The 27,595-nt window shown below is 58.1% G+C and overlaps 1 protein-coding gene across 3 annotated transcripts; it reads right to left on the reverse strand.

Moving 5' to 3' along the window:
* Nucleotides 1–27,591, reverse strand: COL11A2 (collagen type XI alpha 2 chain). Of its 3 annotated transcripts, XM_068556892.1 has the most exons (66): nt 27,497–27,591; nt 24,666–24,815; nt 24,321–24,531; nt 23,683–23,845; nt 22,033–22,224; nt 21,150–21,227; nt 20,469–20,531; nt 19,608–19,787; nt 17,435–17,494; nt 17,293–17,334; nt 16,999–17,061; nt 16,641–16,715; nt 16,086–16,172; nt 15,768–15,824; nt 15,548–15,601; nt 15,407–15,460; nt 15,246–15,299; nt 15,014–15,067; nt 14,775–14,828; nt 14,638–14,682; nt 14,461–14,514; nt 13,990–14,034; nt 13,749–13,802; nt 13,511–13,555; nt 13,355–13,408; nt 13,068–13,112; nt 12,782–12,835; nt 12,608–12,652; nt 12,432–12,485; nt 11,963–12,070; nt 10,888–10,941; nt 10,559–10,612; nt 10,415–10,459; nt 10,278–10,331; nt 10,111–10,155; nt 9,919–9,972; nt 9,766–9,819; nt 9,486–9,539; nt 8,986–9,093; nt 8,750–8,839; nt 8,526–8,579; nt 8,213–8,320; nt 7,974–8,081; nt 7,778–7,831; nt 7,622–7,675; nt 7,331–7,438; nt 7,052–7,105; nt 6,747–6,800; nt 6,465–6,518; nt 6,270–6,323; nt 5,818–5,925; nt 5,371–5,424; nt 5,155–5,208; nt 4,985–5,038; nt 4,372–4,425; nt 3,993–4,100; nt 3,845–3,898; nt 3,644–3,697; nt 3,305–3,412; nt 3,098–3,151; nt 2,755–2,790; nt 2,500–2,553; nt 2,120–2,387; nt 1,447–1,559; nt 874–1,080; nt 1–141 (listed from the first exon to the last, which is right to left on the reverse strand). In XM_068556892.1, the coding sequence occupies exons 1-66, from the start codon at nt 27,576–27,578 to the stop codon at nt 1–3; spliced, it is 5,211 nt and encodes a 1,736-aa protein (XP_068412993.1). In that variant the 5' UTR covers nt 27,579–27,591. The 3 variants fall into 3 exon arrangements, with proteins under 3 accessions (XP_068412993.1, XP_068412994.1, XP_068412995.1); XM_068556893.1 differs by lacking the exons at nt 19,608–19,787; nt 21,150–21,227; XM_068556894.1 differs by lacking the exons at nt 19,608–19,787; nt 20,469–20,531; nt 21,150–21,227.
* Nucleotides 27,592–27,595: the final 4 nt, after the last annotated feature.

Here is a 27,595-nt window from a genome sequence, read left to right on the forward strand (position 1 = left end):
TTAGCCCATGAAGCAGACAGGCCCCAGCAGCACCCCTCCCCGCCTCGGGGGGGCCCCCAGGTCTGAGAAGGAGGCGTCCAGCACTGGCAGCTGCTCCAGTACAGGTGTTCGAACCTCCAGCACCGTCCGGCCTTGCTGGGTCTTGAGGGGGAGACACCAGAGTGAGAGTGAGCATGGGGGAGGCACACAGGGCCCGCGGACACCCCAACCTCAGGCCCAGGCTCTCCGCTCCTTCAAGTGCCCTGAGATGCTGTTCCTCTCATCTGTGTCCCATGTTCAGACTTTGCTAAATTTTCTTCCTAAAGTTTCTTCCAGAGAGTCAGGCTTGGGAAAGCTGGGAAGGTTGTGCATGTGTGTGTGCATGCACACGCATGCAGTCTTGAGCCAGTCTGAGCAGCTTTGGGTTTGCCTTTGAGATTCTTTGTCTGTAGTGGTTGTGTGAGCCTGTGTGACTCCACGGGGACATGTGTACATGTGCTTGTGGGTGTAAGTGTGTGATGACAGCTGACACAATTCCATGTGTGTGTACCTGTGTGACCCTTTCCAGGAGACTCTGGGGATGTATATCCGGATTGGGGGTGTCCATGTGCCCTTCCATGGGGAGGGGGCATTGTTTATACCCCGTGTGTGCAGAGGGCAACCTGTGTAACTGTGCTTACAAGCCTGCATGACCCACTCTGGAGACACTGCCATGTGCACATAGGTGACACCCACCTTCCATCCTTCCATCCTTCCATCCTTCCTGCCCTTCCTGACACCAGGAAGCTGGCCTCCTCCTGCTCTCCCCGAGCGCCCCTGCCCAAAGGGTCTTCCTACCGCCTCCTCCAGCCTGAGTCTGGGACCCGCCCCCACCCAGCTCTCCCTGGTTCCCACCTGACAGCCGTCTCTGAATTCCTTGACGTAGGGGCTGGTCTCCGGGCTCAGATCATCCTCATTGGCCCCTCGGAGCTTCAGGGGGCCATCCCAGACCTCCCCAGAGCAGGGGTACGAGATGTTCTGGTGGGCTGAGACGCTGAGCAGCCGCAGGAAGGTGAGCTGGACCACACCGACTGGGGAGCCTTCGGAGTCCACGTAAGAGAACTGGCAGGAGAGAGGGCTGTAGTCAAGGATGGACACGGGCCTGCAGAGCAGCTACAGAAGCAGGGCGGCTGAGCCAGGGTCATGGGTGGGGAATGGGTGGGAGGAAAGGGCTAGGGGAGAAATAAGGGGCCGGGGTGGAACCAGGGGATAAATAAAAGGCAGACAGACTTTTGTCTTAGGTTGTCAGGGGAAGGAGATGAAGTGAGCATCAGAAGACTGGTGAGAAGGAATGGAATAAGAGAAGAGTCAGCAGGCTCTGCAGGGTCAAAGGTCAGGGAACTTGTCACACAAACCCAGAAACCACTAGGCCCAGAGGGGGGCTCCACTGTGGTGCAAGGGACAGGGCAGTCAGAGGCCAGATCTCACCTGCGTGACATCATCCCTGGGCGTCACACAGGTTTCCCCTCCTGCCGTAAAGTTGCAGAAAACCCGGAAGGCATCCCGAGCACAGCCCTGGTTGGGGTCAACCCAGTACTCTCCTGTCGAGTGGGGGGGAGGGTCAGGGCCCCCAAGGTCTTGGACCCAAGATGCTCTTTGCCCCACTTCCCTCCCACTGCTCCAACCAGCCGCCCCCACGTGCCCTCCGACACCCAGTCCTCCGTTCCCCTACCAGACCCCCAGAACACAGCTCTGGTTTCCCGCATCACCTTATGCCCCTGTCCGTCTCTGCCTCCCCTCCCCCCAGCAGCACCCCCAGGCTCGCAAATGGAGGGGGTAGGAGCACTGACACCCTCACGCTGGTCCAACGTGTGGCTGTAGGCTTGCACACGTGTCTGTGTGCGTAAATGCCAGCATGTGTGTCCACGAGTCTATGCTTATCAATTCCTGTAGACCCCGAGCAGGTAACGAGCTGATGAGCCTGGTAGGACCATGTCAGTTGCTAAATACGGAAATACCTCTGACCCAGTTGGTAAAGAGCTGCTGCTCCAAGCCCCTCCACCCTCACCCCCACCCCACAGCTTCCCCAAGCCTCCCCCGACATCCATCCTGCTTGTTTACGTCCACGCGGTTGTTCACATGTCGTGTCCCTGGCACTGACCGTCAGGCAGCTCTGGGTGGCAGAGCTTCAGGTCCTGGCAAGTGCGAGCGGGGCTGTCCTGAGTCCCCGTCGGCCGCCTCATCTGCTCAATCTCCTCCCGCAGGGAGTCCAGGGAGCCAAAGATCTCCTCCAGCCCCCCAGGACTGCCCGGGGCCCCCCCAGTTGGCACGGCCTCATCTTCCTGCATCAGCTGGCTTCCATCCACTGAGCGCCGAGTCTTCTTGGGCATCTGGATGGGCAGGGGCTGGATCACCTCGCCGGGGGGACCCTGGTGGAGGGAAGGGTGGAGAGGGCAAGAGACAGGTCAGGGTGAGGGCCATGCGGAGAAACACCCAGACAGAGGGGGACCGTCAGAAGAGCAGGACCTGACACTGACTCACCGGGTGTCCTGGAGGGCCCTGGATGCCCTTCTCTCCCTTAGGTCCGGCTGGGCCCTGCCAAGGGAGTCAATGAAGTCATGGAGGGGTCAAGAGGTCAAGAATGCAATCAAGGTCACAGAAGGGTCAAATAAGTCTCTGGACTGGGAATGAGGGGCTCCGCTGGCAGGGAGTATGTTTGTCTTGAAGAGACAGTGTCAAGTCCACCTATGGAGGGCTGGGGGGAGGGAAGGTCAGAGCTGGCTTGGGGTCACTCACTGTGGCTCCTTTGGCTCCTTTGGGGCCAGCAGGTCCCTGTGAAACGAGGAACAAGAAAGAGATGGTCACCACAGGGGAAGATCAGAACAAGGAGAATTGGAGAGGCAAGGTCATGAGTTCACAGGACCCTGGAGCCATCACAAGAGGGGCAGGCATGGGGGACATGGGGACATTCGGGAGGCCCTGGAAGGGCAGGAGTGGAAACACTGAAGGTGTAGGAACATATGGGGGACACGGGGGCCTATGAGTGTTATGCTGGCATTGTCATGGAAGCCAGTGGGAGATTATGGAGGGGGGCAGTGGGGTTTAGAGGACTGAGTTGAGGAACAGATGGGGTACTCACAGGGAGGCCAGGGGACCCTCCAGGACCAATAGGGCCAGATGCTCCTGGGATGCCCTAGGAAAGGGAGGGGCCTGGTTCAACTGGGTCCTCCTCCCCTCCCCCTCCCTCACCCCACAGCTGAGTATCCACCCCCCACCCTCCCACACCCCCATGAATCCCCACCCTCACCCCGCCCTCAGACCTCCCAAGGCCACGCCCTCTACTCACCGTCTCCCCCTTTGGCCCTGTGGATCCCTGAGGACCAGGAAGCCCTCGATCACCCTTCTCTCCCTGCTCCCCCGGGGGGCCAATCAGTCCAATGAGACCTGGGTGACCCTGGAAAAGGGGCCAGGTGGTCAGGGGGATGCAGAGAGGAGACACATGGATGGGGAGAAGGAGAACCACAGGGGTCAGAGCCCAGAAGACAAGAGAGGGACTTGGGCCGGGTCTGAGGAAAGAGCGGGGGCTGCCACGGCCCTGACTGAGGAAGGGCTCCCCAAGAGCACGAGGCCCCCCCGGAGGTTTCAGGGGTGAGGCTGAGACACCTGGCTATGTGCGGTCACTCACCTTCTCTCCCTTGGCCCCAGCATCGCCCCGGAGGCCAGGAAGCCCTGGGGGTCCCTGTGGGGAGACAGGAAGTCACTCTCTCCTGGGGGAGGTGGGACCACACTCACCCCCCACCACTTCCCACTTCCTCCAAGGCTGGATGCCCACTGCCCCAGGGACCCCCCCCCCCCGACACCCCCCCACCTATCCACAGTCACTCACCACAGGGCCTGGAGGCCCAGCTTGGCCTGTGGCCCCGGGACGGCCTTGCTGACCCTGCAGATTTGAGGGGACCACGGGGATCAGGAAGAGTGTCCCCATACCGTGCGCCTCCCCCTCCCCAGCCAAGCCTCTCTGCTCCATGACTCACCACTGAGCCCGGGAGCCCCCGCAGACCATCAGGACCAGGTTTTCCTGCTGGGCCTGCAGGACCCACAGGGCCTGTCTTTCCCGGGGCGCCCACAGCACCAGGATCCCCCTGAAACACACCCAAAAAAGTGTCCTGAAGGGCAGAGGAGGGGGTGTGGCTGGGGGCAGGGGGTCCAAGGTGGACGGGGGTGAGGCAGGGAGGAGGGGTCAAACCCCAGGGACCCCTGGGGCAGGGACAAGTATAGGGAACCCTGTCCCCAGAGGGGGCTCGGCGTGGAGATGGTGGATGTGGGGGAGGCATTTGGAGGCTGAAGTGTGAGGACCAAAAGGGTGGAAAGATGGAAGGCATGTTCCAGCATCTAGGGCTGCGTCTCCCTCACCTTGGCTCCCTTCTCTCCTTGTCGCCCCTCAGGACCAGGTGCACCAGCAGGTCCCTGCAGGTGGAGGCGGCAGTGAATAGCCAGGCTCACCTCTCTCCCCCTCGCTGTCCTCCTGGTGCACACACACACACGTGTACACACACACACACACGTGTACACACACACACACACGTGTACACACACACACACACATACCTGCGCATGCACAGGCACAATCGCAGAGGCCGACTCACGGATGGGAGAGCCGGTACAGCTGTATCAGCTGTTAAAATACTGAGTAGTTCTGTGCATTTGGTGAAGAGCCTCTTGCCCACACACCACCAGCAAAAACAGGGTTAATCCCTGACCCAGCAGGGACCTCCCCAGGAAAGCCAGCCCCTTCCCTCCGTGTCCATTCTGATTGGTTGGTACACAACACCACCCCTGGCAAGAACAGACAGAATATACAGGAACAAATATACACAGCACACTTACGAACACACATGGTCACACACATACACACCTCACCCAAGGACAACCAGCACACCAGGCGTCTCCCTCCACATCCCACCTGCCACTGCCCCAACTGCCATCCAGCCTGCCCCGCAAGGTCCCAGGAGACCACCTCACTTACCCTCTTTCCAAGTGGTCCAGGAGGCCCATTCTCCCCAGTGGGACCAGGGGATCCCTATGGAGGGAGGAAGAGTGGTGGGTGAGGGACCCCTCAGGCATAGGGCATAGTGGAGGAGAAACAGGGCTGAGGGCCTGGGCTCAGTGGTGGGGTAGGGGTCACCGGGCACTCACAGGCTGTCCTGGCTCTCCATCTTCTCCGTGGTCACCCTTAGCACCATCCTGGCCCTGCAGGGATGAAGCAAGGTCAGAGGGGGCCCCTGACCTGGTTGGCATCACCCCCCAAACTGCCAATCCTCCCATCCCTCCACCTGCCCTACCATAACCCCGGTTCCCACGCCCATGCCCATCGGCCACACAGAGCCCCTCCCCTCCCCAGGTAAGACTCACCCGAGGGCCACCTTCTCCAGGAGGGCCAGGGTCACCAGGAAAGCCAACAGGACCCTGATCCAGAGGGAAACCAAGGGTCAGGGTCACAGCCCCCTAAGCCCACCCAGGGCCAACACAGACCCCCATGGCCACATGCCACACTCTCCCTCTCTACAGGCAGTGCCCACCTGCACCACTTAGGAAGAGGGTCTCCGGCACCCCCTTTTCCCCACCTCCTGCACTGCCTGCCCTCTAAGCCTTTCAGGTTATTAACTAGGGTTTCTCTCACTTTCTCTCTGGATCCCAGACCCCGTACATCCCTCCCAGGAGACCCCCTTCGCAAAGCCTTCCTCCCAGGCATCTCCCACACTCTTGGGCTCCCCAAACTCCAAGATCCTCACACTCACACCCATATCCCCAGATCTCCATTCACAGGGGCCTCCTCGCAGCCCCTCCCCCCAAACTCACAGGGTTCCCTTTGGGGCCATCATCACCGGTGGGGCCCTTAGGCCCTGGTGGTCCCGCCTCTCCTGGCTGCCCCGACTCTCCTTTCTCCCCACGTTCCCCGCGTGGACCCTAGAGGATGAGCAGAGGTTACAGATGGTCCCAAAGGGGGTCCCAAAGATCAAAGATCCAGCCCGTGCTTCTAAGAAACCTTCAGCCTCCCCCTCGTGCCTCGCTGACATCGGGGTGCACACAGAAAGTCAAGCCCATGGTGGGAGTCCCTGGCCCCTCTTCCCTTCAAGGAAAGGGGGACAGAGCCCACCGGGATCCAGGGACCAGGCCTCACGGAGAATGACCGGGAGCACAGACTCATGGGCTGCGCAGGAGTTCCAGCTCCAGGAGGTCACAGGAAAGGTGGGGGTGGGATTGAGGGGGTGAAAGGGATTGCAGAGCAGGGCCTCAGAACTACCACTCACCTTGACCCCTGGCTCGCCCTGGACTCCCGGAGATCCTGGCTCTCCTGGCTCCCCCTGCAAGGAGATTGCGGTCAAAAACCTCCCCCCCCCAAAAAAAAATCCTGATATTCCCCCTCACTCTCTTTTGACCCCCCCAAAATTGGCAAAAGTCCAACCCTCATCCCCCCAGACCATCTATGTACCCCTTCCCAGTACCTTCTCTCCAGGGGGACCCAGGTTCCCAACACCTCCAGGGGGACCTTGTGGACCCTGGAAGAGGAATAGAAATAGGGATCATTGCTTATGGGAGGGGGTGCCATGAGGGGGCAGAGCCTGGAGGAGGGCCTGAGGTCAGAGCAGTGAGACAGTGGGAGACCTTCCCAGGGTCCACTGGCTTCTCTTGGCATCTGAGATGAGACTAGAGTTTACAGTCTGGGGAAAGGGAGGCAGAGGACTGGCCACACTGATCTGGAGGGACAAGGGGCCAAGAGGACTCACATCGGCTCCATTGGGTCCAGCTGGGCCTCGAGGTCCTGGGGGCCCGGGTGGTCCCTGGAGAAAAGATACACGTGATGGGAAGGGAAGTGAGAGAAAGCGAGCCGTGGATGCACGTGAGTGGTGGAGGGTTAGGGAGGCAGAGGTCCCGGCGGGGAGGGAGGCAGCCAGGCCAGGGAATGGCATGCAGGGAGCTGGGAGTCAGCGGTAGTGGGCTGCTGGGGTGGGGGCTGGATGAGCAGGGGTGTGCCTAGCGGGTGGGGCTGGAATCAGTTGGGATCACACCCTATTAATGGGGTCCCACTCACCATAGGGCCCACGTCTCCTGTTTCTCCCTTCTCCCCCGAGGGGCCTGGCAAACCCTGCGCAGGTGTACACAGCACAGACCCAGGTGACCAAACCACCTGGAGCACAGCCCTCGGCAGAGGGGTTCCCCCCCACCCAGATCCCACATACCCCCCACCACCCAGTCCTCTGCCCCCACCTCCCCAGACCTCCTTTGTCAGCAGGGGGCTAGGGGGTCTGGGGAGGACATCAGCTCCAGTGTGACCCCGCCTCTCAGCCCCTGTCTCCACCCCCCAACTCACCTGTAGACCAATGGGTCCTGGGGGCCCATTGAATCCTCTGGTTCCCTCATCACCTTTGGCTCCAAAGTGTCCCTGGGGACCCCGAGCTCCAGGCTCCCCATCTGCCCCCTGAGGTGGGAGGAGGGCAGGACAAGGACACAAAGATGGTCGTGGGTCAGGTGTGTTCTAGCCACAAGCCCCACACAGAGCCAGGCACCAGGCCTGGAGCCCCCCCACTCCCACCCCCAACCCCAAGGGCAGAGGGAAACTGAGGGTGGAATCAAGGCTGCAGACAGGACATCGGTCACTCACCGCGGCTCCAGGCTGCCCCACGGGACCAATGGGTCCAGGGGGTCCAGGAGGGCCCTGGGGGAGAAAGAAGAGTCAGAGATGCCAAGACAAGCGGAGAGACCAGGTGGAAATGAGGTTAAAGGCCAGAGGTGAAAAGTCAAAGGAATGGACACTTACATGTTCCCCCTTGTTCCCTTTAGTGCCCTTCTGTCCGGGGTCTCCCACCTCACCCTGGGGGTAGAAAGCAGGTGGGACGTTAGAGAAAGGAGTGGGTAGGGTGGGGAGAATAAGCAGACAGGGATTGCGGGCCATGCCCAGACCAGCGATCTCATGGGGAAAGAAGACTGAGTCCAGGGTCTGTGGGCTCCCTCACCTTGTCTCCATCCTCTCCTGCCATGCCCGGGGGACCAGCAGGGCCAGGAAGCCCCACGGGACCCTGTACCCCATCGCGGCCAGTCGGACCGATGGGGCCCTTCTCACCCTGTGAGAAATGAAGGAAGGAGTCATGACCCAGAGATGGGTGTCCCCCTCAAACACCCCTACAGGAAATCCCCCGTAACCCATCAGCTCACAGACCCCTCCCCAGCATCTCCCCAGGGACCCCACACTCACCGGAACGCCTTTCTCTCCTGCTGCTCCAGGGGGACCTTGCGGCCCTGGGCGCCCTGGGGGGCCAATGGGTCCCCCAGATCCTGCTGCACCTCGCTCCCCAGGAGAGCCCTGAGACAGGAGATAGAGTCAGACCCCTCCCAAGGAAGAAACCACAGCCCACCTACACCAGAGGACCACTGACCATGGTTCCCAGGAGAAGAGCCCAACATCAGATGCCTTATGGCTGACCCTGCCCGGTCCCGCAGCCCCGCCAAAATCCAGATGCCGCACCGCATCCTTCCTCCCCTCTGCCCCCCAGGGACCCCAGACTTACTGCAGGGCCAGGGGGACCAGCCGGACCTTCATTTCCCTTCAAACCAAGTCCGCCCTATGAACCAGAGATCAGAGGCAACAGACATGAGACAGGAAGGGGGGACATGGGGTCCAGGAGATATGCGGGGAAGGATGGGGGGCGGGGAGACGGGAGTAGGGTGACGCTGAGGGGTGCCGGGAAGCCTGGTGACTTATTACAGGCAGCCAGGTTGGAGTCACACTCACAGCAGTGCCAGGGAGGCCTCTCTCTCCCGGGAAGCCCCTCAGACCAGCGGGACCATCCTTCCCTGGGGCCCCAGGGGGCCCAGGGTCACCCTAAAAGGAAACAGAGGTGATGAGCCACTGCCACACTCCCAAATTGGGCAGAGAGATCTCTATTCCCTCAAATCCCCATTTGCCTGTTCTCTTAGGCACCCCAACCCTAGACCCCCAAGTTCCCCCCTGCCGGGCCCCTTACTGACCTTTGTCCCTTCTTTTCCAGCTGTTCCAGTGAGTCCCTGCTCTCCAGGGGGTCCCGGGGGGCCTGGGTGACCTCGCTCCCCCATGGGCCCGGTTTCTCCTGCGGCTCCCTGGGAAAGAGACAGAGAGACTCCAATCTCAGAGCTTTCGCTTCACTCTGTCCACCTTAAAGTTTCCCTTAGAACCCCTTCATGTCTGCCCCAAAGCTCCTGGGAAATTCCCAGAGCTCTCCTAGGCCTCCGCTCTGGTCTTCATTCCCCGGTGTGGAGTAACCATACCACCTGGTGTCCCTGAGGGGACCTTCCTCTTCTCCAAGATGCTAGAAGATGAGAACTGGTTCAGGAAACAGACTGAAATTTGGGATCCCTGATCCAAATCCCAGCCCCAGGGGCCCAGCTCAGGCAAAGGAGGGGCAGGGGCCCGTGACCGGGAAAAGGGAGAAGAGAGGCAGATAGACCAACTCCAGGGTCTGGGGTCCTTTCTCTCCAGGGAGCAGGCATACCTGGGGTCCCACCACTCCTGGGGGGCCAGGGGGGCCGGTCTTCCCTTGGAAACCCTGAGAGAGGAAGAGAGGAGAGGGCAGTCAGAACACACAGTCAGGCGTGGACATTGTGGCACGGACCCCAGGCTCCCGGAGGGAGGGCAGGGTCACCAGCAAGTCCTTGGCTGTGGTCTGAGCAGCGCTGAGATGCGCTCCACTCAGCCAGGAGAACCTTCCCAGCGGGACTTCCGGACAGGACAGCTCGGGAGTGAGGGTCTGAGGAGGCCGGGGCACCACTTACCACTTCTCCTCTCTGGCCTGGGTGTCCCGGCAGCCCATCCTTCCCAGGGGGGCCCTGGAAGAGGTTCAGATGTCAGGTGAGCTCTAGGCTGGGAAGGGGGATGGGGAAGGATTCACAGAACCAAGGTGGGTCAGAGGTCAGAGGTCAGCTTACTGGAGGTCCTTTGGGGCCAGGAAATCCGTTGGGGCCCTGAGGTCCAGGGAGACCCTAGAGACAAAGCTGGGTTGAGTCAGGAGAATGGGGAGGGGTGCTGGGCAAGGGGCCTCTCCCTGCGGTGAGAGGGAGCCGGCCCCACTCCGGCTCCCTGGGGAGCGCTGGGGAACAGGGGGCTCAAGCCACACTCACCCTCTCTCCGGGGGGCCCGTGGGGGCCATCACCACCCGATGTTCCCTGTGGGGGAAACAGTCAGAGAGTGAGAGGAGCTGCTTTCTAGCCAACCCTGCGGCCAGAGGAGTTGAGGGCAGCTGGGCTACAGGGCAGAGGGGGGGATGAGCCCTGCCAAGACCACCAACCTTAGCTCCAGACTTCCCAGTGGCACCTCGGGGTCCCCGCTGACCCCGTGGACCCTAGAGAGAGGACAGGGGAGTTGTCAGAAAAGCCCCAAAGCACCTCTTTGGATCTTGAGCCGCAGTCTCTCCCCTGCACTCACCGTGGGGCCACGTTCTCCCCGAGGCCCTGATTTCCCTGACAGGCCCTGGTGGGAACAAAGCGGAGACAACACATCACCCAGGGCGTGAGGCCCCCGCTCCCAGAGCTGCCCCTCCCTCTGCACACCCACCCTTCCCCAGCTTACACGGGCTCCCTTCTCTCCACTGGCTCCAGGAAAACCAGGAAATCCCAGAGACCCCTGGTGAGGATGGAGGAGGGGAAAAATTGACACGTCACAAAAGGGGAGGGCCAAGGAAGGGCCAAGGTGGGTCAGGAGAGGTGGTGGAGGCAGCAGGGTGGGAGATTCGGGCTCTGCCAATAACTAGTTCTTCTGGCCTCTGTTCCCTCATCTGTAGAATGGGGGTGGGCTAAATTCTCTCTAGGGTCCCCCGCTGCTATGTCAGTCTGTGCTTCCTGTAATTAGGGGTCAGGGAAGGGAAAAGGAGGAGGGGCACATGCGGGGCAACGAATCACCTTGGGACCCTGGCGTCCGGGGTAGCCAGGCAGACCAGGAACACCCAGCTTGCCCTGTGGATGGACAGGGCGCGATCAGGAGCGAGAGGAGCCACGGATGCCACTCCAGCCCTGGAGATCCCAACCCTCAGAGATGGGAGCCAGCCCCCACCCAGCAAACCCCCAGCCCCTGGCCCCTCATTTCCCACCTCCCAGGATGCCTGGCTTTTGTAACCTCTCCTTGCTGAGAGTGGATTTTCCCCAAACTCTAGGGCTGGAATCTCACCTCCCCTGTGTCTTAAAATCTGCAGCTCAAGTCCTGCAGGCGCTGTGATCCAGCCCCTGCCTACCTGTCAACCTCAGCCCCATCTTCCCAGCACACAGTCCTGCCTCACCAAGACCGGCCCCCTTGCAGGCCCCCCAACCCCGCCTCACTCCTTGGCTCCACTCTGCACCACCCCGGGGCCCCCCCACCATCCACCCCTGCCCCCTGAGGCTTCAGGACCTGTCTTGCCAAGGCAGCTGTGGAGCGGAAGTGGGGAGCAGGGACTCTGCAGCCTGACTTTTGGGGCTCAAACCCTGGCTCTGGCCCTCACTGGCTGTGTGATGAACTAGTATCTAAACCTCCTGATGCTTCAGGACTGTAGTAGCGCCCACCCCACAGGACTGACAGGACAAGTTGTCACGGTGCTGGCACACGGTGAGGGCTTGGTGAGAGTTAGCTCTGAAGATGTCAGAGCTCACCTCCTCTCTGACTCTCTTCCTTCTCAGAATGCCTACTGCTCGGAGTCTGGACACATTTTCACTCTGCCCGGCACCTTCAGGTATCCTATGACGGCCTCTCTGCCCTGTCCCCATCAATCTGTTGTAAAGTCTTCACGACAGAGACTTTTCCTTGACTTCTTATGTATCCCCCCCCTTCAACGCATCAGTGTCTAGGAGGCGCCATATACACAGAGAGGAGCATAATGCATGGTCATCTTTGATTGACTTGCAGACTTCAGCTGTTGGCACCCCACCACAACCCTGATCCCAGCACCCCGGGCCCCATCCCCCTAGAGCATGTAGACCAGACCCCTCACACCCTCCCCATCACCTTCTCGCCCATGAGCCCAGGGGGGCCAGGGTCTCCAGTGGGTCCAGTGCGTCCCTTCGGCCCCTCGGGACCATCCTCTCCCCTGGAACCAGGGACTCCAATCTCGCCCTGGGTGAGGGAGTTGGAGAGGTGAGTGATAGGGACTAGGGGAGGGGCTGAGCCCCGAGAGGAGAGGCAGGCCCCAGTGAGGCTGAGTGGGGTCGGTGGGGGTCCCCGAAGCTACTGCAGGACAGGGAGCCCCACAGGGGAAGGGAGAGTGTTGTGATTGGCGAGCTGGTGGGTCACAGAGCATGGGGTTGGGTTCCTGCTCAGATCAGGCTCTAGAGGGCGATCAGATCCTCTAAAGGGAGCCTGGAGATGAGGAGTCTGGGGTATTGGGGGGGTGAGGGGAAGGCTGGTAACTGGGGGCTCCAAAGGGGAGGATCATCAGCACTTAGAGTTGGGGGGCCAGTGTGGGGTTTCTACTCACCCTGTCACCTTTCACACCCATGTCACCTTTGAACCCAGGAAAGCCGTCCTCGCCCTGAGAAAGATTGGGGTGAAAGGACACCACAGATGATGGAGGGAGGGGGTGAGGCAGAGGTGGACAGAAAGGCTGGTGTGGGGCAGGTGGAGGGGCTGGGAAGTTAAGGGTGCATTGCTCACCTTTTCACCCTTGTGACCCTTCAGACCCCGAATTCCATCCACACCCTGGAATTAGAGTGGGGGATAGAGACCGAGAGATCAGGGGAGGAGGCTGGGCTGGCAGGACCAAGCTCCTGGGGCCCCAGCTGGCTCCCCTGACCCCAGCCTTTATCTCCCAGCCCAGTGGTTCGTTACCTTGACGCCTCGAGGTCCTGGGTATCCCAGAGGACCCTGAGGTCCAGATGGACCCTGAAAAAAGACAGAGCGGCATCAATAAAGGGGTCTCAGGGTGTCACCGTGGGGGCCCCCTAGGGGTGGGGGAAATGGAAGTTACAACATTGGAGTCTGGAGAGGGTTGAGGGGCATGGGACAAATGACTGTCAGAGCCGCGTGACGAGATGAGGAAATCCCAAGGACTTGGAGGCCCAGGGCCTGGGTGGAGACCCCTCCAGGGGATGAGAGGAGGCGTGGAAGATCTCACCTGGTTTCCTTTGGTTCCAGGGGGACCTTCTTTGCCCGGGTGACCCTGGAGGTAGGGGAAGGAGAGCGTGACCACTGGCCCCTGTCACCTCCTGCACCCCTCCCTACACTTCTTCCACCCAAATGCCCCCCTGGGACCTAATGAAGCTGACCGACCATTGGCAGCACCACCAGTGACCTCCCAGTGCAAGGGACACACAGTATGGACACTCACTGAAGGTGCTTGAAAGTCATTCCCTGGGGTGGAAGGTCAAGGGGGAGTAGTATTAAGAGGCGGGGGCCACTCACCGGGGGTCCATCTGAGCCAGGCATGCCAGGAAGCCCTGGTTTCCCTCGAGGACCCTGCAGGGAGATGAGGAGGCTCAGTCCCAGCCAGACATTTGGGGCCCACCCTACACCCCGCCTTGGCCCATCCACCATTCCCCCGATCACTTAGTCACTTACCTTCTCTCCATGAGGGCCGATGGCACCCTGGGGCCCAGGGAGACCCTAGACACAAGAGAGAGAAGTCACAGGGGCCCCCCCAGGGGTGGGCCGCTCTCTCCGCCAGCAGCCCCCATTCAGAGCATGAGCAGCAAAGGCTTGAGACCCTTCATTTCCTGTCCGCACCCGGGATCTGGCCCACTGTGGAAACCCAGGGGAAATCGCTAAAGCTGGGGAGGGGATGGACAGGACCACTCACCTGGGTCCCAGGAGTGCCCTGTTGTCCAGGAGGTCCTGGCTCTCCCTGGGGTCCCTAGAAACACGCAACCAGGCAGGGGTCAGAAGGAGATGGTGACAGAACAAACAGGGCAGAGAGCCGAGTCCCAGCAGGGACAGCCGAGACGGCAGGCAGGGGGTTGAAATGGTGGCAAAGGGAACAGGACTTTGGCAGAGACCCCAGGGGCTAAGGGTCGGGTGGGGTCTCCATGCCCATCACTCACCAAGCTTCCTTTGGGACCATGGGGACCATCCATGCCTCGGACTCCCTGAAACACGAGAGGGGCATGAGCAGGCTGGAAGGCGGCCCTGGGCCCTGGAGGGACCTGTGGTTTCTGAGGCCAGGCCATCCCAGAGGGTGGGACGGGTCAGGCGCACAGCAGTTCATCCCAAACCTAAGCAAACACAGCCGGTCCAGATCCACAGGGCGTGGGGTTCTGGGGCCCTGGGGCTGTGGGTTTGTGGGGGTTTGTTTTGTTTTTCTTGAGGATATTTTTTTTTTTTTTTTTTTGGCTATGATGAGAGCCTTTGGTGCACTACAAGACATGGTCCTGCAAGGGCACCAGGGGCTGAAGGCTGAAGCAGGGCTAGGTGGGGGCCAGGGAGGAGGAGCTGGAGGGGAGGGAGGAGGGAGGCAGTCAGGGAAGGTGGAGAGAGGGAGAGGGCAGGGTCAGAAGTCAGGGACAGTCACTTACCAGGGGCCCAGGAATCCCAGGTGGACCTTTGGGGCCAAGGAGACCTCGGGGTCCCTGCATTCAGGTGAGGGGAAGATAGGACCCGCATGGGTGAGAGAAAACGTGTCCCTTTCATGCCCGCGTCCCTCCTCTGGCATCCCCAGGGCCACCCCCATCCCCAAACCCCTTGACACTCACCGACTCTCCAGGCAGCCCCCGAGGCCCAATCTCCCCATCGTCTCCCTGGAGGAGGAGGACATGGTGAAGCAGGCTCAGCGTCCAGACCTCTCCCATACCCAGCCCCCGCCCCTGCCCCTGCCGTCCACAACACTTACCCGATCTCCATCCTCGCCGGGGGGCCCAGGAAGGCCCTGGGCACCAATATCACCCTGGAAAATGGGTGAACAGGTAAGAGGGGGTGCAGAGCCCCCAACACAGGCAGACACTGACTGTCTTCAATTAACCAACCAATTTCCTTCACTGAGCTCCTGCTGGGACCCTCAGCCTCCTACCTCCCCTCCCCTCCACAGAAGATCTACCCCCTCATCACAACACACCACGCCCCTATACTCACCCTGTGTCCTTTCTCCCCAGGTAGCCCTGGGAGGCCATCAAATCCTCGGTCACCCTGGGGAGAAGAGGGGCAGCCCAGGTGAGGTCCCAGTCCCTTTCCCACCCCACCCCTCTCTACTGTGTCCTGAGTAGGGAGGGGCTGCTTCATGGGGGTACTCAGTTATCCCTAAAAACAAACGAGCTCAGGTGGGGCTGGGAGTTATGGGTGTCAGAGAGGGGCCCAAACCTGTTACCTTCACTCCAGGTTCCCCAGGCATCCCTCGGGCTCCATCAGCACCCGCTCGGCCCTGGGGGTGCAGGGGAGGTGTCAGAGCCAGCGGGGGCACAGTCCTCCACACCCCATGCCCTGTCTCCCATCCCCCACCCACACCCATCCTACCCCCAGGTCACTCACCCTTCGCCCAGCCTTGCCAGGGGGGCCCATGAGGCCCTGAGGTCCTCTGGGGCCCTGGGAGGGAGAGGCAGGGGCAGGGTTAGTGGGTATAGACAGAGGGGGGGGCACTGGTTTGGGGATCAGGTGGGTGGGGGCTGTCACCTGAGGTCCTAGGTCTCCAGATTCTCCTTTCAGTCCAGGGCTCCCAGGTTGTCCCTGTGAGAGAGAAGAGAGGGTGGCTGTGCTGAAGGACACACCCATCGGTGGCCTCAGAGCCCTCCCCCAAAGAAGCAAAAAACTTGCAACTTGGTCCTTTTCCAGAACTATCCATACCCCCACACACAAATAAATAATCCCCTATCCCAACACCCCACTCACTCACCAAGGGTCCAGGGCGGCCCGTGTATCCCATGGGACCCGGGGGTCCTCGGAGCGCCAGCTGGGGGAGCAGGGGAGATGGAAGAGCTAAGCAAGAGGCAGCTGGAGAACTCCGGACCCCAGGTCACTTCCCAAAGTCACCCTTGTACCCCTGATCTTCATTCCACTGCCCTGTATCTTCCCCAACCTCCCTCTCAACCCCAAACCAACCCAGACCTCCGCCTGCCCTACATTCACTCCAACCTACCCTTCCAACACTTCCTAGAGTCTTCCCCTTCCCACCACACCCTTCCCCCCACCAAGATCCCCCAGCCTTCCTCACCCGTGCCTGCTGCAGAATTGCCTGGGCCTGGGCCTCCTGGGCCGCCACCACGGGGCCCTTGTCACCCCCACCACTGCCAAACCGGAACTGCGGGCCAAGGAGAGCAGGTCTAGGGTCTTCCAGGAAATCCACATGACCCTCCCAGCCAGAGGCATCATCCAGCATGTCTGCCCCATTTCCCAGGTTCCAGGACACCACTTCCCCCCATGCCCCCCTCCAGTGTCTCCCATGGGTTCCAGGTAATCACTTAGAGGTTTTCAGAAACTCAACTCCTGTCCTCCTCCTCCACTCTTGAGCCTCTTCTTCCCCAAAGACTCTCCTTTGGTTCTAGACCCCCTGAAATTTAGGATTTTCTGCCCAATTCTAGATGCTCCATGTTTGGCTCCAGGTCATCTAATGAGGCCCTAAACCCTCCACCCCTAAGATCAATCTCTTTGGGTGGATGGTCTTTAGAGACTCCTCCTTGGCGTTCCTGCTCCTCTGGTTCTTGGTGACACAACACAATTCTCCCGCCCTCCCCCCTCAGCTCGTTCCAAAGCCCAGAAGACAACTCACTGGGAGCATGAGGGATGTGCCGGGAGGGCCAGGGGCCCCATCTGATCCAGGGAGCCCTGCTCGGCCAGGGGGGCCCTAGAGTGGGGAAAGAATGAGAAGGATATGGCCACAGGGAATTGTTAGGGTCCTGGCATCATTTTGAAACCCTCCTCAACAGAATAAATATAGACTTCCCTACATCTTTCCCAAGCTCTCCCCACACCCCATGGAGAAAAATGATGGTGAGACACCAGACTACTCCCCTCCCCGACCAGAGTCTAATTCTTTTCTAATGAGAAATTACTGAGCATGGTACCCCTACTTGGTACCAGTGGCTCCTCTGCAGCCCTCCTCCCACCCCCATAGGATGTCCTCATACCCTCTCGCCTGGGTCTCCAACTGGGCCTGGATTGCCTTGGATGCCAGGGGGACCAGGAAATCCCTGAAGGACACAAGAAGAGGGGGTCAGGTGTGGGCGTTCGGATAGAAGAGGGGTATGTGGCTGAGGGGTGGTCTCTACAGAAGAGATCTGGGGATCTGGGAAGCTTTGATTGGAAGGGTGTTCTGAGTTCTAAGAAGGAGGCCTGGGCCTATGTGGGGAAGGCACAGGTGAGCATGTAGGAAGCATCTCTGTGAAAAGAATGGAGACTAGTGGGTCACAGCTAGAACTCACCGCAGGGCCTTCTGGACCAGGGGGCCCCTCCACTAGCATACCCTGTGGAGTCAAAGGTTAAAAGTCAGAGGCTACAGGGCTAGCACCCCCACCTCCTTCCCTTCATCCCACTGCCCTCAGCTCGGTGACCACAGTGACTTACAGGTTCCAGCACCGCAGGCTCCCCCTTCTCTCCTTTCAGCCCCCGGGGACCATGGGCAGCCTGAGAGAGACACATATGTAACCCCCAGGGGGGCCCATAAGCAGCCAAGACACCAGGACTTCCCCCATCCCTGTGGCAGTCTCAGGTCCTCTGGAGACCTCCTGACCCTACCCCCAAGTCCACCCCTCCTCCTCTAAGACTCCCTCTTCACAGACCTCCCAGGTCTGCCAAGGGAGACCTCAGGGCTCCCCTCCCCGCAATTCCCAGCTCCACCTCAGCAAACACAGTCTCCTCATCTCCCTGAGAACCTCTCTCAGGAAGGTCCCCAGACACTTCCTGGGATTCCAAACCCCCAACCTTCCCAAACTCTCTTCTGGAGGACTGCACCTTATTCCCCAAACTCCCTGAGAACCTTAAGAAACCATCAACTTCCTCATCTTTACCCCATCTCACCAAATAAGAATCTCTCTAAGATTGTGGATAGATTTTTACTTGGGTTTAGGGGAAGGTCATGCATCCATATGAGGATCTGATGTAATCTATGGAGTCTTTCTCCAGAAAAGAAAAAGTGTATGCCCTTATGCACAGAATTTTACTTAGAGTTTCAAGGGGTTCACAAGTTTAAAACTCCCCGGAGATTAGACATTCATACTGTAAGTAGATCTGGAGAGCAGTCCCCACTGATATCTCAAACTTAGACCTCATAACTGGATTTTGGGAAAATACAGCTCCTGGGCTCAGTTGCTCAAGCTCCGAGCCAAGCCCCTCAAGTCCTCCCAGTTACTCTCCCAGCAAGGATGCTACACCCTTCCTCTGACCCTTATTTATACTTCAAGCCCACCCGTCGCCTCTCTTCCACACTTCCACTCCGATGCCCACTCCCAACTCTGGGGCCAGAACCAAGATAAGGACAAGGAGAATGGAGGATAGTCACCACCACCCCCCAACTCTCCCAACAAAGATCTTCAAAATGCCCCCCTCTACCTCCATCCTGATCAAGCAACAGTGATCAATTTCCAAACTCTCCCATATCCCAGGTCAACCCTAATTTTCCAGAAAGCAGCATAAGGGAAAGGCAGCAGAGGGTCAAGGGTGGAATTATTAGAGCAGGGAGGGTAGGATGAGGCAGTGGGATAGAGGCAAAAGATGAAGTGAGTAGACAGGAAATACCCCACTGACAGGGAGTGGTTGAAACATGGGACACAATTAGGGGAGACAGAACAAAGGGACAAACACTTGGAAGCAAGAATGATACCAGGGCCAAGAAAAATTAAACATGGCCAAGACGGCTAGAAAATGAACCAGATAAACAGGAAGTGGTGGGACAGACAGGAAGCAGCCAAGGAAAGAGGATCCAGGAAGTGGACCTTCAATAACAACATGGCTACCACAACCAAGAGAGAAAAGAAATTCACAAAACAGACAGAAAGTAACTCCAGGAAATGGATTATGACAATGAAAGACAATTCTTCCAGCAAACACAAACATCAAGGCTAGTACACACAGGAAGTGGCCGTGATAAATATCTAGGCCCACAATGGAAACTTTATGATTTGGATGACCTGAGACACATAGGAAGCGGCTGATTATCAAAGGATAAGAGAGCATGAAAAACTAGAGCCAAAACACAAAGAATAAGTCCCTTCCAGTTCAATCTGACACAGTCACCAGAACGGGTGCCATGACTGGAGAAGACAGGAGGGGAGTCATTGTAGAGAAGGGGAGAAGACAGGAGGGGACAGACAGGAAGGGGCCTGTAGGTTAGAAAATGTGATAGAGGAAGTTAGATCATTTGGCAGCAACACGGACAAGAAATTGTTTCGACCAAGAAGAAATGATCGAGACAGACTGAAAATGGACACAAGGTAGGGGCTTATTGACCAAAAGCTTTATAAAATCCAGCTTGATGGAGACAGGAAGTGACCAAGAAAGACAGAAAGTGGCCATAGGATTGAAAAAAAAAAAAAAAGAAAACAAAAACAACCAATTGCCCTGGACAGAAGGATCCATAGAATAAGACTTTTGGCAAGGGAAGGCAGGAAGTGAACAGAAAATGTAAAACCACTAATGGGAAGTAGCTCACAGACAAGAGACAACAATCAAAAACAACAGGAAGCGATTCTTGTAGCTCCCACTGGAAGTCAAGGATGGAAGAGGAGCTCCTTTCACTTACGGCTCCCAAGTGGGCTGTCTCCGCAGAGAGTGCAGGGCCAAGCTCCGTCTCCTCACGATAATCGTCCCCATAGCCATAGGTGTAATCGTAGGGCCCTGCTGTGGGGTCTGTGCCACCCTCCCCATATTCATCTGTCAGGAACCTGTCGGCTGTGGAGGGGACCTGGAGATCTGTCTGCTCCTTCCCGGGGATGGGGAGGGAGAGGGGTAGATGGGGGCATTAGGGCCAAGAGGAGGTTTTCCCTGGACCCCAGGGTGTGACAACTTCCAGCCCAAAGGATTCTGAAGGGTAACAGGGACTGGCGTTTTCCTCCCAAGAAGAGCAAGGGGAGCCGTTGTGGAGAAGGGTGATGGCCATCAAAGCCCCCCAATGTGGAGGGAGGTCCAGAAAATGGGCCCGGTTGGAAGAAATGATGGGTAACAAGAAGGGTGGCCAGAGGGCTGGACACAGAGTTGACAGTCCATGGACATAATAATCGATGAAAGAATCCAAGGAATGACCAAAGAAATGGATGGAAAGAGGGGGAGAAGAGGAAAAGTGACAGCATTGGACAGAAAATGGCTCCTGGGAACAGAAATATGACAGAAAGTAAAACCATTTGACACCAACAGGGAGAGGAAGTTACTCCAGAATCAAAGAATAATGGCAGGAGACATGGACAGTGGAGAAAAATGACTGTTCTGAGAGAGGAAAGCAGACCGATAGGTCCGGAGTGACCAGGAGACAGAAGGACACGAATGGAGATTACAAAGAGCCCTCTGGCCAGAGGAGGCGCTGGTTCATCAAGACGACGTGGGGCAAGGGGAGTGGGTCACAGACGCCCACCGACCCAGCTGGGGCGAGGGTGGGGGATGGAGTTACCTCCTCAGGGGGTGGCAAGGGGTGTGACTCCAGGTTTCCTTCCTCTTCACCTGGGGTGGGGTCCTAACCCCAGGGGGAAGGTGTGGGGAGAGGAGCACGGGGTGGGAGGAAAGGAAAGAGGTTAGCGGAAAGGGAGGCCAAGCAGCAGTTCATCCCCTGGGGGCAGTGTCTGTCTGTGCTGGGGGGGTGGGGGCAATCTCAGATCTTGCAGCCCCTTAGGAGGGGGGACGCTTTGGGGAGGGTGAATCTCCGAAGTCACAGAGGTTTGGGGGCAGAGATCTGGATGCCCTGGCTCTACCTGCCGGTAACTGCTGCCTCTGGTCCTAGGGGGGCCACGGGTAGTGAGGGGAGCTGCCATCCGAGCTGGGCGCCGGGAGAGGGGAGGCTGGCCCCGAGCTGGGCCAGAACCTCCACTTCGAGAGGGGGACGCCTGCCCGGCCGCTGATCTCTTGGCAGGTGGGGTAGGCTTTCGGGGAGGGGTCCGACGCCCCCTGGGGGGAGGGGGAGCCCTGTGGTTGGGGCTTGGAGGCCACTGCAGCAGAGAGACACGGGAGGGGGCAGTGAGGGAATGCCCACAGTCTAAATACAAGGTGGCTCTCCCTGCATGTGGGGAGGGGAGGAAGGTGTCATAGATGTTTGCAAGGGGTGGTGGGGGGAATGGGAGAAGTCCCTCAAGTTTACCTGATAATCAGGGGTGGTCCCCGTAGTCATCACGTCGTAATAGGGGGGCTCGTAGTCATAGTAGAGAGACTCAGTGGACTGGGGTTAGGGAAGGGGCGGTGGGAATAGGTGGGAAGGGGGGGCAGGCAGGTGAGGAGGTGGTGTGGGAGTTGGGGATGAAAGGAGGGGTGGGAGTCAGGAGAGAGAAGGGGTGGTGGGAAAGGGGGATGGGTCCCACACGTGGGACAGAAGCAGACGTGATTAAGAGATTGACCCTCCAGTCTTCAGACCGCTGACCCCTGTCACTGTCAAGACTCCACCCAATTCGTACCCTCCCTTCCCTTCCCCCCGCCAGTCCCTTATCCTGCACCTCCCCGTGCAGGGGGCCAGAGAGAGGGCCCCGTATCCACACTTGCACAGACCTACTCTACCTCCTACTCCTTCCCCTCTTCCCCTCCTGGTCTTACCATTTCAACTTTCTCCCTGTTTCTGCCTCTCCCCTCCTCTGCTCTCCCATCCTCTGTCCCCAGTTCTCTCCCCAACTCTCCATGGTCTAGCAATCTCTTAATTCGAGGAAGGGATGGAAAGCCCAAGGGCACAGTCCCAGGAAGACTAGCAGAGGAGGAGACACAAGGAGGGGACACGGCTCCCAGCCACGAATTCTTCATGACGACTTTTTATTTTTAAATGAAAATAAAAAGGTTGATGAATGAGGACTGGGGGTGGGGGTGGGGGGTGATGGGAATAGAGGGTACGGCTGGGGAGGGGCACAAGGGAGGGGAGAACAGGAGCCCAAAATAGGATGGGGAGCTCTGGGACATCGGGGGAATTCCCCTGGGGAGATGTGAGGGTGTCTTCCCTCCCTGGGGTGTGCTGCAGTTTGGGGTTCACCCAGCTCCCTCACCTGTCGCTGGGGTTCCTGGTTTTGTGACCTATGAAGTCTTGGTGGTTGCTGCTTCGGAGATCTCTGGGCTCTGTGAGACTGTTGTCTCTGAGGTCTCTCCCTCCAACCCCCCTCACACTCCAGCTCTTTCTGTTCACAGGATTCATAGGCAGCTTGCACCCCCGGGACGATGGCAAGCTCCTGAACATCACCCTACAAAGACAAGAGGAAGGGACACCAATGGAGGGAGGCAGAGTGGGCTTCCAAGAGACACAGGGTAGAGTCTGGGACATGGGGTCGGAGGCCAATCCGAGATAAGACTATATAATGGAGAAGGTCATTACCAGCCCTCCCATGTGCACAGTTCTTTTCAGTTTTCAAAGGACCTTCTCATTCATAATCCCATTGAACCTTCACAACAACTGGACAGTTGGACAAGGATTGAAGTCAGTAGAACAAGGATCTTTATGCCTATTTTCCAAGCACATTCCATTCATAAAAGTTCAAAGAGACAATGACTGGTCCGAGGTCACTCGAAGTGGTAGAATCAGGACTAGAATTCAAACCTTCCAACTGTAAGTTCAACTCTTGGCCTACACCCTGCCCATGTGGCCATGAATGAGCCTGTTCACAAGGGCTTCTGGAGACAGTGGCCCAACCTTAGTTGCTTTGACCTTCCAATGACAGTGATGATGAGAATTCTCAGGATCTCTGGAAATGGGGGGAAGACAGTTCTGATTTCCAATGGCATTTATTTGTGCCCACATGTGGTGATAAGCGCACCCTGCATTGTATTCTAGTTTGGGGATACTGTCTCATCTCCACAGTGGAACTGGTAGTTCCTTGGGATGATTGAGATCTGATATTATTCTTCTGTGTTCCCCCTTAGTGTTGGGCCAGCAAGTATTCAGAAAATGTTGACTGGCTGGGTGGGTGAATGGACAGATGGATGGGTGGATGGATAGATGGGTGGGTGGGTGGGTGGGTGAATAGGGGCTCGAACACTTGACTGAATGGGAGCGTTGATGGATGGTGAATGTATGTGTGGGTGGATTTGTGGGTAAATAAATGGGAGGTGCAGAGTAGATACAAACAGTATGTAGGTAGATGGATGGAAGTGAAGAAATGGTGGGGTGGAGAGTGCAGTGGGTAAATGAGTTGCTAGATGCATGCATGTATCCTTCTATGCATGGGTAGACGGGGCGGGTGAGTGGATGGATGAGTGAATAGGTGGATGGATGGGTTAAAGAGGATGGATGGACGGAAGGATAGCTGAATAGATGGGTGGTTTAAAGCAGGGAGTGGCTGAGCAGGGGAAGAATGGGCAGGTGGGAGGATACAAGACTGAATGCTTGAGTAGGTGGGTGAGTGTGTGAATGGATGCGTGGGTGAATAGATGGGCAGATGGATCAGTTGAAGAGATGGATGGATGGGTGGACTAATGAAAACCGAGTGACAGAATAAGTGACTGTGGACAGTCCTGCCACATAAGTGGGCACCTAATTCTCCTACAGAAAAAAAATTAGCCCTGAAGATAGGAAATGGAAATATAAATTTATGAAAGGAAAAGTGAAGGGTAGGACATAGGAAGACAGAGTACTGAGGTCAGAAGGGGAGTGGATACAAGGCATAGAACCAGAAGTCACCCCTCTCTCTGGCTGCTCTGGTTACCTCAAAGACTTCTTCATCCAGGATCTGAGCACCAAAGATGATAACGCCTCGGGTGTCCAAAACTGGATGAGCACTTCGGGGGAGGGGCCGGGTGACTCGCTTCTTGCAATCAATTATGAGGGTGACCGACTGGCCCTTCACAGCCACAGCCACACGGTGCCATCTGGTCATAGGGACAGGGTGGCGGGAGGTTCAAGCAACTGACTGAAGGGGGTAAGTCAAGAGGGCTGAGCAGCCCTTGATGGAAGAGTTGACAAGCCAATGATAACAATAGTAGTAATCACAGTTAACTACCATGTACCGAAGGCTTACAATACACCAGGCACCATCCCATCACTTTCTCGTTTGATTCTCACAATTCTATTATCCCTATTTTTCAGACATAGAAACCGAGACTAAAAAAAGTCAAGGAACTTGCCCAAGGTACAAGCTAGTCCTACTTGCAAGGATTTAAACTCTAAAGCCCAAACTCTGGGCTAGAAGTGATTAGGCAGAAGTTTGGGCAGTGGGTTAGTGAGTGGTGGCCCACAGGGTCGGCAGGGTTTCCTAGATTAGGGGGTGGGGGCTCTGCGGGCAGGGGCCAGAGGGGAGCTCCTGAAAGGGTAGGCCAGACAGGCCAGAGGAGCAAACTGACTTACTTGCCATCTGCTAGGCTGAGGCCTCGGAAGACGGGCTGAGCAGGGGGTTGAGGCCGTCCAGTCTGGTCCTCGTACAGGAAGCGGACAGGTTGGCCAAGCTCCAGGCCCAGTTGTCGGACGCCCTGGGCACTATAGACAGTCAGGAGGGGAGCCTGGAGGCCAGGGCGGGTCCGGACAGCAGTCAGTAGAGAGAAGTCTTTGGGAAAGCCTCCTGGTACCCGAGAGACACACACAGGTGGAGTGAGAGGCAAAGCAAGACATTAACCCCTTCCCTTCTTGTGTCTGATCCCAGACCCTACCCTGTGACCTCGGCCAACTCTCCCTCCTCCAGCGTGTCACCCATACCTGGGAAGAGCTGGCGGGTGGGTGCACTGAGCTGGGCGGGTCGGGACACTCGGTAAGCCACATCAGCTGGACAGATGCCTCTCGCCCTCCGGACACCATCAGGGAGGGAGGGGAACCTCAGGGCCCGCAGCACATCCACAGGGGCTGCACCTGGGAGAGTCCACGAGGGTCAGGGGAAGGGACACACTCTCAGGAGGGCCCACACGGGGGACATTTGGGGTCTACAGCTCAGCTTCCTGGGGCTCAAACTCCCTGGAAGATAAAAGTCACCTCTCCCTTACTTGCTCCTGAACGGGGCCTGAATGGATGGAAAACGAAAGTCACCTGGAAAAGGGCAGCGCTGAGCCGGTATTCAGCTCCATGCCCACCACTGTCCCCGCCTCCCAGCCTCTGTCTCTGTCACTCTCTCCCTATCTCCGTCTTTCAGCCTATGAATCTCTCTCTATTCTCTCTTAATCTCTCTCTCCCAACTCTGCCTTCCCTTTACTCTAGCTCTGTCATGCTTACTCTCTCTGTCTCTGTATCTGTTGGTCTTTCTCTCTCCCTGGCTCTTCTGTCTTCCTCCGTTTCCCTCACACTCTACCCAGCTTTTCCTTTCTCCCTCTCTTCCTCCCTTTCCGTATCTCTTGGTCTCTGGGTCTCTGGCCTCAGTCCCATGTCTCCAGCATAAACAACATCTGGGCAAACGATCATCCTGGGCACGGGAGGTGTAGGGGGGCCACGAGGGAGGGAACAGAGAAGCAGCTCTGTGGGGAGGGGACTGCAAGCTGCTGGGATTCCCGTGTTTGGGGAGGTGGGGACACCTCTGACCATGCAGAGGAAGGAGATACAAGAAAGAGCCACCCCAGGAGCCGGTGCCCCTGGCTCGGGAAATGGGCTGGGGTGCAGGGGCGGGTGGGGAGCCTGAAGCTGCCACGCGGAGCCGGAGCAGGTCCAGGGCCTGGAGCCACACATCTGTGGATCCCATCAGAGTCCTTTGCCCAAAACCCGGGCAAGCTCCCCACACCTGGAACTTCGACCCTGCCCCCACCGCCCCCCCCCCCCCGCCACAGTCCAAAGATTCAAGACCCGGGCCACCAGCCCTGTCCACCTAGAACTCAGCTTCTGAGGGCTCAAACTCCTGAGAAGACAGAGGTCGCCTCTTCCTCACTTGCTCCCCAATACACATACTTCTCACTCCATCAGCTCGATTGGAAAAATCCCAGAGAAAGTTCCAGCAAAACCCTCATAGAAGTGTGGGGCAGGGCAGGGGCCAGAGTGATCAGGAGAGCAGAGCTGGGTGGGGTAGGTGAGGTGGGGCGGGCAGGCAGAGAAAAGGCCCTTTGAGTCCAGAAGCCGGGAAACCACGGCCTTGCCCCCTCCCACTCCCCTGCCCTAGCCTGGCCCCCACGTGTGGCAGCTCCGCAAACACCAACACACAAGGGCCGCTTTGAGAGACGAAGCGTAAGTGAGACAGAGACACAGAGACTCACAGAGACCCCAGGCCAAGGAGACCTCAGAGGGCCCCACCCTCCACCAAACCCCAGAAGAGTACAGTTCCATCCTATAGACAACCTACCCACAGGTCTGCCCACCCATCTTCCCACTTCAAGCCACATACGTGCCCCACTGTCTCTGGCCTCAATCTGCCCCAGTCTCCCCACTGGTGGCCCATCACCCTCACCACTCTACCTCTGGCCCCCAAAACGCCCTTTTCTTTACTCTGATGAATTCCACACTAACCTATTTCCCGCTAGGGTCCCACCTCTACCCACTCAGCCCCCAAATAAGAGACAGTCATCTCAGCCATCCCCCTGCCTCCATGTTAAAGGTTCCCTTTTCTCTCTAAAAAAGACTCCTAGAGTCTACAGACATCCCACACTTCAATTTTCTGTCCCTGAGCCGCATGCTCCTCCTATCTTGAAAGTTCTTCCTTCTGTAATCTAATCTAATCCTTTATGCTGATTTTCTGACCATCTTCTCTCCAAAGCAGAGAAGAAATGAATAGTCAAGTTATATGCAAATCAGCCTCCAGTGTTTCCACGGGGGGAGGGGGCTTGCTCCAGCCTGCCTAGTACCCAGGTACTCCCAGCCTCCTCCTCTCCAACATCAAACCCCCTTTCCTAGGAGCCAGGACTTCTGGATCCTGGGAAAAAGAAGGAAAAGCTTGGGATTGTGGATGCCAGGGTCCCAGGGGAGCCCGGCTGGCCAGAGGGGGAGGGGCGGGGCAGGAATGCAAAGAGTTGGCTCCTGCCTCAGACACCTGATCCTGGCCTGTCCAGCGGCCGTCCTGTTGGCAGCCAGCCCCAGTGCTCCCCAGAGCCAGCCGCGTGGCAGCATCGAGGGCACTGGGAGGGGGAAGGGGATCCTGTCGGGGAAGCTGATGGGACAAATAGTCCAGGTATCCCTTCTTTCTCTACTTTCGAGGCTCTGCTCTGACCCAAGGATGCTCCCCCCCCTCACCCCAGAGATACAGACAGAAAGACAGAAAACAGACATGCGCCTCTCACCCATCAACACTGGCATCTACTCCTGACTCCAGCAGTAGCTGGACCACAGTGGCCCTGCTGGAGGACCCCACCATCCAGCGCCACTCACCGCCCTCAGGTGATGCTCTGCCATTCAGCCTTACCTGCCCTCCACCAGTCACTTCAAGGAGGAAAAGAGATCCTCACCCTGGCTCCAAGGAACCCAGGTGTCTTGCCCTCCAGTCTGGACCGCTGACCCCCTCCAAAACCCATTCTTGGACCCAGAAGCTGCCCCCTGCTCCTCAGGCATCAGCTGTCCCCTGTCCCGAGGTGTGCGGAGCTCCAGCCTGATTCCGATGACCCAGGCGCTGGGACTCCCCTTACCTGCCCAGGCGGGGGCCGCGCTCAGGCCCAGCAACAGCGGTACCAGCAGGAGGAGGCGACGGCAGCGGCTGCACCGCTCCATAGCTGGCGCCCGGAACG

Source organism: Eschrichtius robustus, chromosome 12 (assembly GCF_028021215.1).
Source record: "Eschrichtius robustus isolate mEscRob2 chromosome 12, mEscRob2.pri, whole genome shotgun sequence".
NCBI classification, from domain to species: domain Eukaryota; kingdom Metazoa; phylum Chordata; class Mammalia; order Artiodactyla; family Eschrichtiidae; genus Eschrichtius; species Eschrichtius robustus.

Excerpts from the sequence above, each read along its gene's own strand:
- COL11A2 (XM_068556892.1), bottom strand. The coding sequence starts at position 27,578 with ATGGAGCGGTGCAGCCGCTGCCGTCGCCTCCTCCTGCTGGTACCGCTG. Across the intron at positions 24,532-24,665 it reads CACCCGCCAGCTCTTCCCAG|GAGGCTTTCCCAAAGACTTC; the intron begins GTATGGGTGACA and ends CTCGGGTACCAG. Across the intron at positions 4,101-4,371 it reads AAGGAGAGAAGGGAGCCAAG|GGGGATCCTGGTGCTGTGGG; the intron begins GTGAGGGAGACG and ends GGTGTGTTTCAG.